Genomic DNA, 19,225 nt, shown 5'->3' with positions numbered 1-19,225 from the left:
TATCTCTGCCATAAAAAGTTACAGAGGAGACAGTGTAGAATGGATAAACTTCACAATCAAAAATTCACATTCCCAATATCTCACGGGAAAATATTGTGGCCTTTATTTCTATAATCATCATGGGCATGACCTAAGTACTCCAGTCCCACAAGGCAACTTCCTCACATTACGGGTAAAACCCATAACCCTTTCCCCCATCATCAACATCCCAGTAATACTTACCTTTCTGCCATAAGTATCCCACATTAAACTTGACCCATTCCCCAATTTCTGTCACAAGCATATGTTACCCTATCACACTATCCCATACCAACAAAATGTTTATATAGCTGCCCCCACATATTGGAACGCCTTTTACCTATCCCATCCACATAATCCAGCCATAGTAGGACCTCTCTCTACCTGGCTGGCCAACAAACCTCACCTGCCTGGTATCTTTGTTTCAAAATTCTTCTCTCCAAATGAAAGATCTTCTCTACTGCACTTACAACATTACCTCAGCCAGAGCTGCCCACCTGGGGTTGGCTTATAGGATGCCAAACAGGGTCCCATACTTGCCTTCCTCCCTAAGGTCTTATGCCCTAATCCTTTTAGTCCCAACCCTAACAGTAAACTCTGAGGAGGCCATGGAATCCTCTTTCCTATCCCAACTCACACTTCACCCTGGAAACAAGGGCTGTCCACGCTCCAGTTCTTGTTGATGCAGGTATGCTCTCTATACTCAGAGCTGGCCTCGAGGTGGGAGGAATAGGCACAGAAGCCCATCTTTAGTCTCAGCTCTCCCTGGAGCTTCACCAAAAAATAGAAGACATAAATGTCTCCATCCACTCACCCCAAAACCAAATAAATAGCCTTGCAGCAGTCATTCTCCACAACCAATGAGCTCTAGACACCCCCGTAGCAAAGGAGGGAGGTACGCTGGGAGAAGAATGTTTCTTTGTAAATGAGTCAGGAATTGTCATGGACAAGGTAAAAAGTCTCTGCACCTACCTAGACAAAAAGTGCCAACAGCTAGGCTATGGATGTTTTACTTCCTCACCATGGTCTTGGTAGAGTGACACATTTGGATCATTGGCACGCTTCTTTCTACCTCTCCTGGGTCCTTTACTTATGATAATAAGCTGCCTCCTCATAGCACCTGGTCTTTGTAAACTTTTTTTCAAGATTTCTTAAATCTAGGATGTGAGCATTCACTAATGATGAATTACTTGTCCTGGCTAAAACAGCTGTACCAGCTTCTACATGAGCACTAACTGTCATCCTGTCAACCTTCCCCACGCCCAACATGATGCCTCCATTCAGCAGGAATCAGTCTGAGAGAGCCACCACCCTTTCTTAAAGAGCAGAAAGACAAGAATGAAAGGGTTCTGCCCTAGTATAAATTACTGAATATTATGGTGGTGGTCTAACATAGCAGAAGGCCAAAACAAAAACAACAGTTTACCTCTTTGATGACCACTCCCTCTTCCTCCCCTCAGCCCTGAATACAACTTCCTCTTTCCTTTCCTGTGTGCATGAAGAAAACTCTATAATCAGTTTGTCACATGTCATTAACACCCGCCCCAAACTCTGCCTCTGATTGGAGATCGTATAAACTTCAGCTCTCTTAATCTTTGGCCGGAGGAGTCCAGCCCCATGAATTGTGCATCCCTCTCCATGTCTTCAGTAAAGGCCTCCTTTTCTTTCCATTTTTCTTTTTTTGTTTTTGACTCTCCATTGTACCAGAAGACCTAACAGTTTCTTCACCCACTTGAATATGGGCAATATCTCAGGACCATTCCTGTCCTTGTGGTAAGAGATGCAGAAAATAAAATGACCAAGAGTCAGGAAATCTCTGAGGCTCCAGCCAGAGCATATGCTTTTTAGAGCTGTCGGCCTGAACTTCAGGATCCTTTTCCCCATTTGAACCTTCTTAAATATTAACATATGGACTGCATCTCATACTTGTAATTTAATTAAAGTGGATTCTGGGACAGGCATGCTTGTGGAAAGACCATGAGATGCCTGAGAAGTCTGTTGATCATTCCTGTCAATTTGACCCAGAGACCTAGTGAAAAGTACCTGGGCTAGGCGCCCAGCTTTTAAAATCTGAAAGCCTGGTTTATCTGTGTGTGCTGTGCTTTTTACTTTCCTGATCACCCTGAAATAGGGATGGTATCAGACGCTCCAAATATGATATAAGAGAAATGTTATAACTCCCAACCTGTTAGATGTCTGACACGCTACGTTTGTGCTCTCTAAAATTGAAGAATGAATCCTAGAAACAATGGAGGTTAAAAGATAGCAAGCTCCTGCCTGAGAGGGGTATGAGGATTTGCAGCAGATTGTTTCAAATCCTGGGGTAACTGAGGATGCATAAGTTTTGCACTGTTTGGTGCAGACACATAGCAGGATACATTTATATGAATAGAACTTAGCAAGGGCACTGCTCACATGCCACGGTTATGGCAACATACAAGAACATAAACTTGGTAACAGTCAGTACATAGAAGTTGGACAATGAAGGCTGCCGCTGCTGTTTTTGACGTTTGGTCCAAGTGCTTTCTTTCGGGACCTCATGCATGAAAATACCCCAGAAGTCCCTTGACCTCGACAAGTGGTGTAGTTGGCAGGATGAGTGGGGTCAACAGGATGAAATGAGTGTCCCCTCCTTGGCATCTGTGGAAACAGAGTCTAATGGTGAGGGAGAGCCCCAGAGTTGCCAGCATGCATCCCTGGCCTCACCTTGGTTACCTGAAGCCACCTATTTAGTGCCTTGGAAAACTGACCCTGATGAAAAGGGCTGAGGGCTGCACGCAGGGAGAAATTCAAGAAGTGCAAGAAATGCAAGTTCGAGGAGTCCACAGGTACGGCTGATCCCAAGTCCAAGGTCCTAGGCAGTGGCAGCACTGCCTCCCCTGTGCAGTGGTATTGGACAGAGTCTCAGTGGAGACGTCTGCCCACTGCTGACAAGGGCAGTGGCAGCCTGCAGGATGTATGCAAGGTTGTGCAGGAGTATAGTGACCACAGGCCCCAAAGTAGTTCCCTCGCCACTTCCTACCACTGCTGGGCCAATGCTCCAAAGACCAACTACCTCCGCTGCAGCTGACCCAGCAGCTGGGACGAGGATAGAAATGATGGCACATCTCACAAGCTGAGCCAGGAGTCCTTGTCCCAGTGCAATGGATGGAACAATGACTGGCTGCCTGTGAGACACAGGAAGTACATCCTCCTCCAGAAGTGGTTCCAGAAGCATAGTGGGGAATATCCCCTGGTGTTGCACGCAAAGCCTGCTATTTGCCAGTAGGTGAAGGTGGAGGACCTTTACCCATCATATACTATGTATGATGTATATGGCCGTGGAGTTATGGGAAATGGTGAAATATGCAAAACAAAAGGGAGATGGCCTCTGACTAAGCAGGCCAACCCCGATGGACAGGAAGATCAGTCAGTGCCAGATTTGGATGGATCTGCTGGCTGCCAGTTTAGCTGCAGGTAAAAAAACAACCCTGCTGGGAAATGGGCGGGCTCATAGCATGGCACCAGGGTGCTGGTGGCTGGAGACTGGTGCTGGGATCCCACAGGGATGCAGGCTTAGATGCCTAGGCTTCTGCAGCTTGGAGGCAGCCTTGAGGCACTGGTACTCAGGCTATGCACCATCATAGGAGTGGAGAAGACCTCTAGCAGCACTGAACAAGCCATAGGGTCTGCTGGTAACAGGAAAACCAGGTGAGCTGACATTGTCTTAGGTGTTACCAGGGCTGAGCCAGTCCCTCAAGCTCAGGCAGCAGGTGCTCCAGGTTGTTCAAGTGCCTGGGAAGGAAATTTCTGGGCTTGTGCTCCTAGCCAGCAGTGAGCCCAGGTGACACTGGGTATTGAATGATTGGTTCTGTGTCTATACAAGGTCTATGTTCCCCCTGGGAATGGACATACTGACTGGTGCTCGGCTTGACAACATGCAGGGAGAACTGTGCTTGCAAATTTGCAGGGTAAAACCATAGTCTAAGGACATACACAGCATGCACTGCTGATTCTCCTGCAGGCTAGGCAGGTTGTGGGCATGGAACAGTATTGACTTCCTGGAGGTCATGGCATAGAACAGACTATTTTGAAATTGGAAGAGTTGGGTGTAGTATATCTTTTTTTTTTTTTTCTTTTTTTTTTCTTTTTGAGATGGGGTCTCGCTAGGCAGTTCAGGATGGCCTTGAGCTTAGGCTGGTCTTGAACTTGCAACAATCCTCCTGCCTCAGCCTCCTGAGTGCTGGGATTACAGGCGTGAGCCACCATCCCTGGCTGGGTGTAGTATATCTTAGGTCTTTCAACCACCTAGTATACCTGTATGGATGCTGGATGGGATGTGGAAATCCATCAAACCTGATATTACAGATTTGATGGATTGTCTCAGCCTGATGCTGGGTTAATATCCTTATGTTGCAGATTTAGCTAATGCCTTCTCCCTTGCTATCATGCCTAACAGTCAGAACCAATTTGCCTTCACCTAGGAGCGTGGGCAGTGGAGCTTCCAGGACTTGGCCACCTGGTCCAAACCATACTCTGAGTCATTGTTCCATTGTATTGATGATGTTGACATCTGATTGCCTTACTGATTTGAAAGCCATGGAACATAGTCTGAAGGAAGCTTTCCTAGTCCAGGGGTGGAACCTCAATGAAGACAAGGTCCAAGGACCTGGCTTGTATGTCAAATTCTTGGGTGTTATCTGGTCAGGTAAGACAAAAGGACTTCCTGATGCTATAGCTGGTAAGACCCAGACATACCCTAGACCTAAAAGAGTACGCCAATTGCAAGCGTATGTGGATCACTAGGTTTCTGGTGGAAACTCATACCACACTTAGCTATTCTGCTGTACCCTTTATACCAGATGATCTGGAAGAGAGCAAAGTAGAACTGGACAGATGCAGTGGAAGCTGCTTTTCAGGACTCAAAGACTGAGCATTAGCAGCGGTATATGAAAGTATCACAGGGCAGCAGACAGTAGAATACTAGAAACTCAGCTGAGGGCTAGATTCATAAATGGATGTCCTGTCCCAGGTGTAGGGTGCCCCAGGCCTCCACACTCACATGCTGGGGGAAGTACTTATAGGCCATTGATAACCAAACTGGCAAGGGTATTGGGAACAGTGACAGCTCAGGAAACCATACAGGATGATGGGCATGACACCTAGCTCCTATGCAGAGGGGAAAGAGGGACCTCAGACTTCTCTCCCATATACTGGTGGGTCCAACCATGGCACAACCCTACAATGGATGGCAATCACTTTCTGGCCCAGTACAGAAGTCCTCTGGTTTGAGACCAGAACAGATAGGTCAAGCCAATGGGCAGAATTGTGGGCAGCATGGTTATTTGTAATACAAAAAAAGGACTCCTATATGTTTGCACAGACAGTGAGGCCATTTTTAGGGGCAGGTGGTCTGGCTGCTGGCGTGGGTGGCCCAGAATTGGCAGACAGGGCACTGACCCTTGTGGGGTTCTGACTTATGGTGAGATTTCAGCCTCCAGAGTACTGAGATTATAGGTGTGACAGGTGCGCGCCACCATACCCAGCTTCATGATCAATGTTCTTAGCAGCTGGTAGGATCAATTCTTCACCAACAGTAAGGGGCATCTTAGCTTCAGCAATGAGGTTAATAAGAATGATGGTCTCAGTGCAGATACATTTATTTGATGAAGTTGTGGCCTTCAATAATTGCTTGTGTTCATGTTCAGTTTTATTATTTTTGGTTTCATGAAACTTCACAAGGATTGCCTGTTAGTGCGGTGTGCTTGGTCTCCATGTGGAAAGCAGTTTGAAGTTTTTAATGTTTCCTTGGATAGTCAATCATCACATATTATACAAAGTGGGTTAAGAAAATGTAAAGCACTTGTTGCAATAAACCAATAATTTAAGTAGGATTCCTGGTATTTTCTTTTAAATGCAGATTGCTTTTTGTTGATGGTCTTATAGTCTTTTATTATCTCATTATTGGTTCTTTTCCACTTTCAAAGACTAAAATTAATATTTAAGATATACAGGTTGGTGTTATGATGGTAAGAAATTAAAGCTGATTATTGGAAAAACCTAGAGATCAATGGTCAAATTTTTATACCCCCCCAACTTTTTAAAAATAACTGGAACTCTAATCCTTTAGTTAACCATTAAAAAGTATAACATAATTTTTAAAGTTAAAACATAACTTTTGTTTCCTAAATCTCAGGCATTCACATCTTTTGTGATTTTTGTTATATGTACCTAACCTAGCTCGTCAACTTACAAACATTTAAAAAACCTAAATCAATTTGCTTAATAGTCAACTTACAGTGTTTATAGTTATACTTTTGATACACATTAAAATACAAATAGTTATTATGTGTTTATCTGTTGGGGTCTGTACCTAGACCCTTAGCCCCCCAAATGGGTACATGGTGAAGTCTCAAAGGAATGAGACAAGCGGCATGGTCTTTAGGGCTGCAGGGAGACTAAAATCCTTGGCAGAGCTTGTAGCTCTGCTAGCCGGCCAACTGACGCTAGGCAGCCAGCATTTAATCAGAACAAGCAAGGAGCTGAGTGGACAATGGAGGAAATCTGAGCAGGACCTTGGGAGGGGGGGTCAAGGACCCTTCGGAGCAACAGATGCTAATTAAGGAGAACTATACAGAAAGTCTCCAGGTGGCCTCAGCTGTGGCCCATCTTGCCCTCTGAGGTGTCTCCTCATTCTCAGTTCAATCAGGCCTAGGCCAAACCACAGTCCTGCATGTGTATTCAGCTTCAAGGGTTCCAACATTTATCCTTGCAACACCTAAAAGTATCTCATGTTCCAGGTGTGGTACATGGGTCATATTTAGACTTCTAAATACAAAATTTGATCATCACGATGGTTTAAAACAGTCTTAAATGTGAAGTGCTAAGCAACCAGAGAAAGGCCATTTCAGCTTGTTGGGCTGTACACACTGCTTCAAGACAAGCTGTTTCAGAAACTTACAGCCCACAGTCATCAACAGGTGTTCCTGTAACAAGTGTGAACATTCCACTGCCCCATGCCTCTGTCTGCAACTCACTGTAGGGCTGATGTGCATCGCATGCCCGAAGGAGACAAAGACAGCACGGTCCTGTCCCCCCTGACCTTCCTTCCCTGGGCTCTGGACCCGAGCTATCCCTCCTTCCAGCTCAACCTTTCCTTTTAAAAACACTTCCTCTGCGGACCTCCTAACACTGCCTGTTGCTTGTGTGCACCCTCTCTCCACTTTCTCAGCTTATTTAATAAATCTTCCCTCTCCTTACTCTGGTTTTGGTAAATTCTTTTACCACCCACATCACTGGCCCATTGCAATGCTGTCTCACTTGACATTAAACATATACGAGAACATGAAGGTCTGTCTTATGTTTCATAGTTAAATCACTCTATGAGCTACCATACTGACAAAGTTTAAAAGTATCTTAGTATTCAAATTTCCTATGTTAGAATTATTATATTGGATTACATGTAATTTTAAAATATTTTATGACATTTAAAAGGCAAGAATGGAAAGACTTTCAATGTTGTTAAAACCAAATTCTTACTGTGATGGTTAGTTGTGGTGTCCACTTGAATAAGGCACAGCTAGCGGGTTAGTGGAGCACAGTTCCGGGCATGTCTGGATGACTGATTTCCCAACTGCAAACTGAGGAAGGAAGGGCTGCCTGGGGTGTGGGTGGCATTGTGCAGTAGGCTCGCAGCCTGGCAGGAATAAAAAGGGAGAGGATTCGGTCCTTTTCGCCTCTTTGGAGCTCAGTGTTTTCCTTCACCGTTGGAGGTTCATCACTCCTTTTTAAGGCTTCCAGTGTGAAACCTTCAGCTTTCAAAAAGGACTCACAGTGGACTCTGCAGTGAGCGCCAGGACTCAACTTTCGACTGCGTCCTCGACCTCTCAGCACACAGCGCCCTGCATTCGTCCACTCCTGACCACAGCTGGCCATGTACACCTACTTTGTTAAATCCTTTATATATGTGTGCGTGCCCATGTATTTTTATATTAAACCCTGTAGTGAATCTTATCTGATACATTATCTTTTTAAAAATCCAGAAGCTGAATGTAATTTGGGATTAACACCACCAACAGAAAAAGCATTTACAGTGGTACCTTGGTTCACAACCTCGGTTCTTGCCACAATTCGGGTTGCAAAATGAACTAGATAAGAACTGAATCAAATTTCCCCATAAGGCTAACATTGAACCTAACCATTGAGTTTGATTCAGTTCTCGTCCAACTTGGTCTGTGAAATCGAGTTTGTGAACCGAGGTACCACTGTATGCTATCATTCAGAAGCTGTCCAAAACAGTTACTCAGCTAGCATTTAAACAGAGGCCACACATAATGCCCTGTCCTAATAGCTGGACTGCAAAGACAGATCTAAAGTGTCTGAAATTTGAATTGTACTGCATTTCTGTAAGAATCTAAGGCAAACAGAAATGCATCTCAGTAACTTTTTCAATTAAAATGGTTTACCTCTCAGTGATTTGGTAGTAAAAAAGACTTAAAAAATCTTTGGTCAGACTTAAAACAAGACATAAAATAATTTCCTTGCAGAGCAGTTATGCTTTGGCCCATTTGTCAGCATGCTATCCATGTAACTGAGCTCTTTATATTTTCTGTCTAAAGCACATGCTTTCTTCATGAGGGAGGGAAAGCTGAGTAACTCCTTACTCTGCACAGAGGTACGTGCACTAACCTACGCGCACCCCTCTTCAGAAATGTGCTGCGACCTGCTCCATTTCCTCCTATAGATGTATTCTGCTCTGGCTCTAGTGGTGGTGTTCTCTACCAACGCTCAATCTCTGCTGGACAGAGGGTGGGGAAGGTAAAGCCTGTGTGGCTCCTGGCTCACCCCCAGGGAAGATTCTTAGGTCTGAAAAGAAAACATTTATATTGATAGCTGTTTTTGCAAGCAGAATTAGTTTTATTTCATTCAAAAATTTTATGAGAAAATTTATTTATGAAAGAAAATTTATTGTAATCAAACAAACACATAGTGAAATTGAATATCTAACTGCCTTTCTTCTGGTAATAGCACTCCTCCCTGCGCCAAGTTCTGCTTTCAATGTAGTCATTTTCTTGAAAAATGAAAGTTGGTGTCCGTATTTAGTGGCAGCAAGTAAGACTGTTTTAAAACTGCCATTTAAAAAGTAGTGCTTTAAGAAATATGTACTTGATTAACATGATATGCTGTATAGAATGGATTTGTATCTGAATGCCAGTCCAAACATGAAAGATTTATGTGTTTAAAGACCACACTGGAAACCCAAATGTTCTTTTTATAAAAAGTAGTTTGAAATAAAAAAGAACTTGCCAGTAACTCCACAAATGTTCACACATAGGGATTTCGAAGAAAAAAAAATTCCTACCTACCTCGCCCCTCTAGCACAAAACATAAAAGTGGCCCGTGCCAGGAGAGCCTCCTGCACTGCTGGGTGCCGTCACGCCGACAGTGCCTACTTCTTAAAGTGCATGTGTTGAAGAGTTGTCTGGGGAAACTGCAGTATCAAGTATAAACACTTAACACACACATGCAATAACAAAGCTAAGACATTGCAGCGTAAAGTTTTTAGAACTACTTTTAAAACTTCTGATTCGCCAAAAAAAAATAAAGACATCAAATACAGTAGCATTTCCATCCTCCAACAGTACGCTTTAGATGCTTTTGTTATCGGACCAATCTTTTGGAGTCAAGCAAAAAGAATGCAGTCTAAACAGTGTTTCTTCTGTCAATATAATAGGATTTCGCGAGCGGCCAGAACAGTGGGGCGCAGAGAGGAGTTAAATTTTCGGCAGTTTTGGTGCTTTCACCACAGGGTTTGCCTCCTGCAAGAACCTCCTCCCTGCGCTCTTGTAATCATAGGTGCAGCTGTGAGTCTCTGCATAGCGATGCGATGCACAGAAGTTGTTTCCACATCTAGAGCACAGAAAGGGGTATATGAATAGGCACATTTCATGCAGCCAGCAGACACCCTGGGGGTCTTTACCACTGTCAGCTGCACATTTCCCTACACTCAAAAGCAGAGACCTCCCGGAAGAACAAGCTGTCTACCAGCAGCAGTTTATAATACAGAGTCCACGATGGGCTGAAACCACATGTAGCCTTTGCGAAGTAGCACCACTGCAAAAGCTGATAAGCATGTCTTCCACAGTTTTTGTTTGCCTGTTTGTTTTGAGTGTTTCACTATATAGTGGAAGCTGGCCTTGAACTCCCTTATGTAGCCCAGGGTGGCCTAGAACTCATGGCAATCCTCCTGCCTCAGCCTCCCCAGTGCTGGGATTACAGGTATGCGCCAATACGCCTAGCAGTCTGTCCTATGTTTTACACCTAGTAAACCTAATGAAAATCTGACAAATATAGTCTTATGAAAAAATTATGTTAAATATAGTTACTTCATGAAAAAATTAAAAAATGTTCCTAGGTAAGGCATTTCAACTGAATGCAAGACACTCTAAAAAGTATCAGTTATTTTTCAGTGGCTGGCCTTGACATAAGTTAAGACCGGACATAATTCTTGGAGATTTCATAATTATAGGAAGAAAAAAACTCTTCTCTTTAAAAATTTATTATTTGCCTGTTTTTGAAATAACCATACCATATAATTGTTAAAATTTGTAGTAAATTAACTTTCAATTTAGTCTTTTTTTTTTTTTTTTTTTTTTTTTTTTTTGAGTCAAGGTCTTGCTAAGTAATCTAGGCTGTCCCTGAATTCAAAAGGATCTTCTTGTTCAGCCTGCTGAGTGCTGGGATTACGGGCACGCACCATCATACCTGGCACAAATTTAGTCTGTTTTTGTCAATTTAAAATAACAGCATTTTGCAGGAGGCCTTCTGCTAAGGTAACAACCCAATGAAAGTCAAGCACATTTTATACAAAACAAAGAAGGTCATGTTCCCACTGACTGATCTCCTGGTCTAAAGGACAGTTGAGAATCTGCTTTTGCCTCTCAGAAACTACTTACTCGTTATTTTAGCCAACCAGGAATTCTACTGAGGGCTGCTACTGGAACATCACCTTGATGTGAGTGGCCAATTTAAACAATGCTTTATTTTGCAAAATCCCCAGGCTAAGTCACCACCAAGAAAGCACCTCAGCCACTCTAGTTGGCCAACCTGCCTGCATTCGTAGCTAGTAGCCAGTCCTGTTTTCTTTCCACAAAGAAAACAATGTTTTGCTGTTGCCTTCTTCTTTGTTTGGAGAGGGGCTTTCACGGGTGGGAGGTGATGGGTGTATTCTCCTGTTCAGAGAAAGGGCACCTTGATTAATAAGGCTTAAAATCTAAATGTGAACATTTAGCAAAGCATTCCTCTTGCAGTAAACACTTCTGCCATAAAAAAAAAAATGTAATTTATAGCATTTTTAACCTAAAAATTATTTATAACATCTATAAGAGAAGTTACAGAAGAACTCTGTCAAAATTCAGTAGGTTTATACTGATGATACTTCTTGTATACACTAATACTTTCCTGGCTGCACTTGAGGGTAATCAGCTCATACAAAATAAACTCAACCAAGCCTTGAAGAGAATCAAGAAAAGTGTCTGGCTTAGAATCATACTTGATGAGCCTCTGAGAATAACCCAGCTGTAATACAATTATCCTAGCCATGAAGAGGTGTGGGAGGCCTGAGCTCCATAGTTTTTTGGCAGTTGAAGTGTCTGAAGATCCTTCAAGGGTTCTGAAAACTGGATTTACAGTTAATCAAAGGCATGCCTTTTGCCAAAGCCTAGGTCAGGTACCAGGTAAAGGAAAAAGACCGCTGGGGCTCCCCTTCTGGGAAAGCCAGCCAGCGCCTATGAGGAACTGCAAGAAGCTGCTCCTCCAGGGAGATTCTTTGAGAGCTGCTCTGCCCTGTACTGTGAAGGCCTGGCCTTTCATCCAGACAGAGCCAACCTGAGAGACTGATGTTGGACCAGGTGTTAAGACACCTGTCCAGGGCAATTCCTCCAACCCCACCCCCACCACTGAGCCTGAGAACCAAATGGCAGTTTTGCAGAGAGTGCCTCCCAGACAAGGGCTTTTATTTTCAATTGTGGTTTTATTCTTCATGCGCGTCCCACCCGCCACTCGAATAATCATTTCCTGGACTGGGAAGAAGCTTAGGGAGAGACTCTGCTCTGTATACCACAAAGCCCACCCTCCCACTCCGGTCTCTGTGAACATTCAACCGGGTGTGTAATAGTGTGATTCTTAGCCTCATCCTGTCCTCAAGGTGGCTGGGCTTCCTTACCTCCTCTCTTTCCTGCAGCTCCACTGCTTCGGTTCATTCGCAGGCCAACGGCAGACTGCAGGGAGAACACAGAACCCCGCAGGCAGAGGTGAGTCATCAGCAGGACAGGATTGCCACTTGCCCAAATCTCACCGCAGGGGGCAACCTGGAGGCTTCCCCTCAATGTTACTGATTTTGGTTTAACCAAATTAGCTTGGAACCCAGTTCTCCCTTCTGACACCATTACACACTGCCTATCATCATCATCATCATCATTTTTTTGTGACAGGGTCTTGTTCTGCAGTCCAGGCTGGCCGGGAACTTGCAGCAATCCTGCCTCAGTCTCTCCAGTGCTGGGATTACAGGCGTGCACCACCATGCCTGGCCTACTGTTTATTATTAAAGTTTAAAAGCCTAAAATTTGATGACTCATATAAGAATTCTTTCTTTGGGAAAACTCACGAATAAAAATACTTAGCGATTAAGAAACTTTACTTATTTTCAGTTACTTTTCTCAGTTTAGGACTAATACATTTAAAATTTGAATATCAGGCTGGGCGTGGGGATGAATCCCAGCAAACACTCAGGAGGCTGAAGCAGGAAGACCCCTGTGAGTTCAAAGCCGGCCTAAACAACACAGTCAAATTGTCTCAAAAAGCCAAAACCAAACCATAAATAAATAAACAAAATTTAATCATCAAATAGACTGGCTACAAACTGGAAAAAAATCCAAAGTCAGACCTCCTTATTGCTACTAGAACCTAGACTCAGTTTGTTTCCTCCTGTTCCAGCATGGTAGAGAGGCCCGCACTTACCTGGAAGGGGACGGCGGACTGGGCCCCTGCAGAGGCACATGGCGGAGTCTCTGGCTGCAGGCGCCTGCGGGGAGCGCGCAGCGCAGCCCCCAGCCGGCCTGGTCCTCGAGCGCTCTGTACCCCGCTCCTGCTTGTACTCCGGGCCAGGGAAGCCAGCAGCCCGACGTTGCTCACACGGCCCACAGGCTCCTTGGCGGCCTTATTGGCCATCTCTGTGATGTCCCGGGCCTCTACTCTGGAGATGACATCGGGCCTCTTCCCTGGTGACCGGACCTTCACCCCTCGACAGCCAGAGGCCGCGGCGCTGGGGATGGCGGGCTCAGGAGGGGCTCTGGAGTCCCTGGGCCGCTGCTGGTGGTGTGGCTTCCCCGGGGGCCCGCTGTTCCCAGGACTCTGCGCTACCACCCTGGGAGGGGAGAGGGCCAGGGACGAGGACACGGCAGTGCTGGCCCTCTGTTTTCCTTGGGTACCCGCGCCACTGCTGGGCCCTGCTATGCTCCCCTTGGTCTCCCTGAGGTGCAGCGTATCCTCTGGTTTGCACTCTTCTGAACGTGGGATCTTGAGGGCCAGGTTGTGCAGGTCCTTAGTCGCCAAGTTCCCCGGGGATCGCTGGGTGCCCCAAATCTGAGAGGACCCCGGCAGGTGCCCTGGGCTCAAGGGCGTCAGTGCGGGCAGTAGCCGGGGACGCGGGGCCAGCCCTGCGGAGCCGCTGGCAGGGCGCGTGGCTGGTGGGCGAGGCTGCACCCTCGGGGGTTTCTTGGGCTGCAAGGAAACAGCGCACAGAACTTACTGAGTGTGGGTCCTTCTCACGGCCAGGCTGCGCAAACCAACAACAGAAGAAAGCACTACCGCAGGACGGACAGTTCATAACCTCAATGCACGATCTTCCCACGGTTTAAACGCTGGAGCACAACCGTGATTTTGCTTGGTTTGGTATTCTTTTCGGAGGTTGTTATTTTAAGAAAAGTAATTTTATTTCCCCTAGTATTATTTCACAAGTTGAAAGGACACGGGTTGATTGCATGTGAGATAGCACTGCTGACTTCTTTTCATCCCGACCATCTTTCCTGCCAGAAGGAACAGTGTTTTGGAAAGAGCTGAGAGGGAGGCACAGATGCCTGATCCCAGCACTCAGGGAGGCTGAGGCAAGAGAGGGCAAGTTCTGCCTGAAAAAAATAAAATAAAATATAAACGGGCTGGAGGTGTAGTTCAGAGATAAGGGCCTGTGTTCCAAGAACCCACCCCCAAGAGAGAGAGAAAGAAAGAGAGAAAGAAAGAAAGAAAGAATAAAATAGTGGTTTCCATGTCGCTTATGCAAACCGCTTGACTCATCTGCAAAGCCCAGAGCTGTGGTGAGAAGGCAAATGTGGAGCCTCAGTAAAACAAAACAAAATGAGAGAGGGAGAGAAGGGGGGTGGGGAGAGAGAGAGAGAGAGAGAGAGAGAGAGAGAGAGAGAGAGAGAGAGAAAGAGAGAGAAAGAGAGAGAAAGAGAGGTGTTAAACTGCAGATGAAATAAAATAAGCCCACGAGAGAAAAATATTCTAGTTATTATGGAAATACTGATAGCAGGTCCAAGACCTGCGGCACCAAACATGGGCCACAGGATGAAAAGGGCCACAAGAGACCCCGGAGGTGGTTCCGGAGGACATCAGAGAAGAGCCAACTGAAGGAGAGCCGCCTGGGTTTAAGAACGTAAAAGGGAAGGTCAAGACAGACAGACGGAGGGAGAAGTAAAGATCCCAGAGGAACAGACGTGAATCGCAAAGCCTCCCTTCCAAAACAGTGCCAGTGATTCAACAGAGACAGCTCCTGCACCCTGGGAGGCTGAGGCAGGAGGACAGCAAGTTTGAGCCCAGCCTGGGCAACTGAGTGGCTGAGTGAGACCCTGTCTCAAAAATAAAAAATAAAAGGCTGAGGATACAGCTCAGTGTGAAGGCCTGGGTTCAACCTTTTTTTGCAAACAAAATGAAAACCAAAATACCTACAATTTTCTGGAGAAAAGATTATTTGCACCTTCCACCTCACAGTATGGGGGATCTAAGTGAGAGGTACTCTATCACGAAAAGCTACATCTCAAGTCTTTTTATTGAGACAGGGTCTTGCTAAATTGCCCAGATGGGACTTGTAATCTTCCTGACTCAGCCTCCTGAGTGACTAGGGTTGCAGGTGTGAATGTCTGTGTAAGAGTTTTTTTTAAATAAGAAACTTACTTCCCACATAAAATCCTTACTGCTGCATAATAACCCCCAACTATTAATACTTATCCAAGTAAATAACATTATAGGAAAAAATTAGAAAATAAGCAGAAAAAGGCAGACCAAATACATACAAAGTTAATGAAATATATCATAAAATGAGAATTAGAAGTTTTCAGCTAGATTCACTCATGCAGTGAAGGGTGAAAAAACCCTAAAACAAACAAATAAAAAAACCTGTATCACAGCCCTCCAATCTGAATCAAATATTTTGAAATTGGTATTCACAGATAGTTTTTAAAAAATCTAATCAAGGCTGGAAATGTAGCTCAGCAGTAGAGTACTTGCCTAGGATGTATAAAACCCTAGGTTATATCAAAAGGAAATCTTATAAAATCATAAATCCCAAACTCAAGAAACAGTGGACAAAAATTAGGAAAATATGAAATAAACTGACATGACCCAGTGACTCACTTCAGAAATAAAGAATAAATTATAAGATGCCCAAAAGAGACAAGATTCTACTGAACAGTTAATAAGTAGCACTGCCAAAAGGTGCATATTAAAGAGAATGAAGTTTAGCAAGTGTATAAAATTCCTAGCAAAGAAACAAGGTAAGCACCAACAATATAAGAACTACACGAAATCATCCTAAAATAAAAGACTCCAAACTTTTTGTTAGAAAGGTGTATGTAGTGAAATGACTGGAATAGTTAATACCAAAACACATCCTACTTAGACAAAAGATCAAATCACTTAAAGGAAAACGTAGTTAGATTGACAGTAAAATCAATGTAAATAAAATAAGTTTTCAGATAAATGCTAAGAGAATTCATTGTCAAAGAGCCCTAAATGAAAAGAAATTCTGGAGAAGACAATTCAGATAGAGGGGAAATAGTCCTTGAAGAAAGCATATAAATGCAGGAAAGAATAAGGAGCAACAGATAAGATGGCTCTGTAGGTAAATAAAAACAGTCTCATGCTGGCAGTATAGAACACTCAGTGTCATGGTTTATGTCTGTGGCCCCCAGGCCTCATGAGTTCACATTGTGCATTTGTGATGGTTCATTGTCTAGCTCTTGGATTGATGGTGCCAGTGCTACACCCACCTAGGGGTGGAGCCAGGCTGTAATGTAATGGCAGGAAGAAGGTGTGTCTGGCTCTTTTGCCTGTTTCCTCCTTGCTGTTTGCAGCCACCATGAACTTCGGCCCAGCCATGCCATCCTGCCTTGGAGCCAACTGAGTATGGACTGAAACCTCCAAAAACTGTAAGAAATAAACCTTTCCTTTTCCAACTTTTGGCTTCAGGTATTTTTTCTCAGCAATGAGTAAAAAGTAACTAAGACATTTAAGAGTTCCAAGCACACACAAAGGTAGCATCATGAATGAGGCACGAATGAGATGAGTATGCTCAGATTCCAGTGTCAACAGCACCAATACCACTACCTCAATGAAAGTCATAGAAATTATTTTCACTAAACATAGTAAATCAAGGGAGCACACTGAAATCTCCACAGTAACCACTAAAGGAAACCAATAAGAAGGTGTAGGTAGCTAATATACATGGAAAACAAAAAATAGTTAACTCTAAAAAAGCCAAAGAAAAGAAACAAAATGGGTAGTAAGATAGAGAATAAATGGTAAGGTGAAAAATGTGAATACATCAGAAATTACATTAAAAGCAAGTGATATAAAAAAAGAGTAAGCTCAGTCAGGGGTGGTGGCACATGCCTGGAATCCCAACATGCTTAGAGGATGAGACAGGAAGATCACAAAGTGATATGATTAATTTAGCCACTTAAGAAAACACTGCTTTGACCGCGTGTGGTGGTGCATGCATAGAATCCCAGCACTTGGGAGGCTGAGGTAGGAGGATGAGTTTGAGGTCAGCCTGGAAAACATGGTGAGATCCTGTCTCAAAAAAACCAACCAGCCGACCAACCAACCAACCAACCAACCAACCAACAACAATGCAGAGGATGCAGCTTGTTATGAAGGCCTTAATTGTTAGAACTGCAAAAGTAGACAAATAAAACTAAATTTATCACTAAATTTTATCACTTGAGATAAAGATGAGCCAACCCATGTGCTGTTTAAACTGTAACCACCTGAAAGTCATAGAATGGACAGGTTATACAGCAGGAGCACAAACAGAGCATGAGGAAGACATCACAGCTGCAAGCCTTTACTAGATCTGGGGACAGACCTTCAAAGCATGTAAGGCAAAAATTAAGAGCTTTTAGAAAAATAAGTCCACAAACACAGAGGAAGATTTTAACGTTGCTCTCTCAATAAATGATAGAAAACAGCAATCTACTCAAAAACAAACAAAACATGATAAACAAAAACCAAAAACACCCAAATCAGGAAAGATAAAGAAACAGAGGACCTAACACCACAGTTAGTGAACTTGATCTACTGGCAGCTATAAAGAGAATACTCTACAATGACCAGACTATCTTGCCAAGGGTGTCAGCAGCATTTTTACCAGTAAGCATAGTCACAGATCAAACCTTACCTATTTTCAAAGGACTGAAATTATTGAGCGTGTTTCCCAACCACAGTGAAATTATGCTACAAGTCAATATTAAAAAGGTATGCAAAACTGCAACATTCTTGGAAACTGCAGAGCCCACTTCTAAATAAGTCACAGTCAAAAAGGTATCACCAATACTGTCCAAAGACCTCTACAGACTTAACGCAATCCTGATCAAAATCCTAAAAGCAGTTTTTAAGGAAATAAGAAAGCCCATCCTAAATGTCATACAATAAAGCCACTATGGAAAAAAAAAGCTACTGTGGAAAACAGGCTGGGGATTCCTCCAAAAATTAAAAATAGAATTACTATACTATATTTTCCAATATTTTCATTTCTACTGTATCCTAAAAAAACAAAAACTGTGTCTTGAAGAGGATTTGTACCCTGTGTTCACAGCCCCATTGCTCATGACAGCCAAGATGCAGAAACAACACAATGACAGAAAATGTGTTCACTGATGGATTCACACATTATCACTCCAGGTTACACCTGTTCACCTTTTGTATTTTATTAGTGCATGCAGTTACCTAGAATAAGAGACTTGGCTTTGGCATGTAACATAAACAAAATGTAAGAGTAACCAAAAGAAAAAAAAAAGCATTTGAACAGGGATTGGGCAGGAAAGAGTGTACATCCACATGCCCACAGACATGTGAAAGATGATGCTCTACTTCCTGACCGCCAAAGAGACACAAGTTAAGACCACAGGGCAACACCACTAGACACCAACCAGCATGGCAAAATAAAAGAGGAGGATATGCCCAATGTGGGCCAAAGGTACAAGTATCACAGGCCCCTGGGCAGAATGTAAATTGGCTTAATCACCTCAGAATCGCTTTTGAGACTGAGGGTACATACTAAAGCCGGAAGTAAGTGTTACCCACAATAAGCAAATATCACCGGATCACTTGGGGGTGGTACTGGGCCTTGAACCCAAGGCCTTCAGGCTGAGCACCTGCTCTTACCATGGAGACCTGCCCCCCATCAAGCTTAATGCAGCATTTTTAAATAACTGTTACCAGATTAAGCTATGTTTCATCATCTTCTGCGGCTCTAGAGCTAAGACATTTTTAAAAATCGTAAATTAAGCATAATACAACTTTGCCAGTCATGTCATTGGCTTTAACAACAACTTCTCCGTTTCTGTACCTTGGTAAAAACTGGAAGCATAAATACCAACGAGTAATGCCTTGCCCACTCCCCCTGGGGCCCAGCCCCGCCGGCTCAGCGTCACCTTTCGGCCCAGGCTCATGCTCTCCATCTTCGCCTTCAGCAGCTTCATCTTATTCATGGTTATTGAATTTTCAATGGTCTTCTGCCCGGAAGGGGAAGGCTCTACCTCCTCATCCTCATCAGTACACAAATTGTACACAGAACCGCTGCTGCAAAGCAGACAAACAGAAAATGACTCGAAGTTTGCACTTGCGCCACACCCACCCACCCGCAGGTCAGCAGCTCGCCCGCCTGGCGATGGCG

The 19,225-nt window shown here is 44.0% G+C and overlaps 1 protein-coding gene across 1 annotated transcript in view; it reads right to left on the bottom strand.

Moving 5' to 3' along the window:
* Positions 1-8,892: 8,892 nt before the first annotated feature.
* Positions 8,893-19,225, bottom strand: part of Zfand4 (zinc finger AN1-type containing 4) — a 50,388-nt gene continuing 40,055 nt past the window's right edge. Inside the window, exons 7-11 of the mRNA XM_063233781.1 lie at positions 18,984-19,131; positions 13,015-13,776; positions 12,221-12,275; positions 11,108-11,228; positions 8,893-9,906 (exon numbers count right to left, since the gene is read on the bottom strand). Of these exons, the coding sequence (XP_063089851.1) occupies positions 9,771-9,906; positions 11,108-11,228; positions 12,221-12,275; positions 13,015-13,776; positions 18,984-19,131 (1,222 nt within the window). The 3' untranslated portion in view covers positions 8,893-9,770. The remainder of the gene's footprint in view (positions 9,907-11,107; positions 11,229-12,220; positions 12,276-13,014; positions 13,777-18,983; positions 19,132-19,225) is intronic.

The sequence above is a fragment of the Cavia porcellus genome, unplaced genomic scaffold (assembly GCF_034190915.1).
Source record: "Cavia porcellus strain 051 isolate PalLab524CR breed Dunkin Hartley unplaced genomic scaffold, mCavPor4.1 scaffold_23, whole genome shotgun sequence".
In the NCBI taxonomy this organism is placed as follows: Eukaryota; Metazoa; Chordata; class Mammalia; order Rodentia; family Caviidae; genus Cavia; species Cavia porcellus.
Note: the sequence above shows the minus strand (reverse complement) of the source record. Positions and strands in the feature narration are given on the sequence as shown.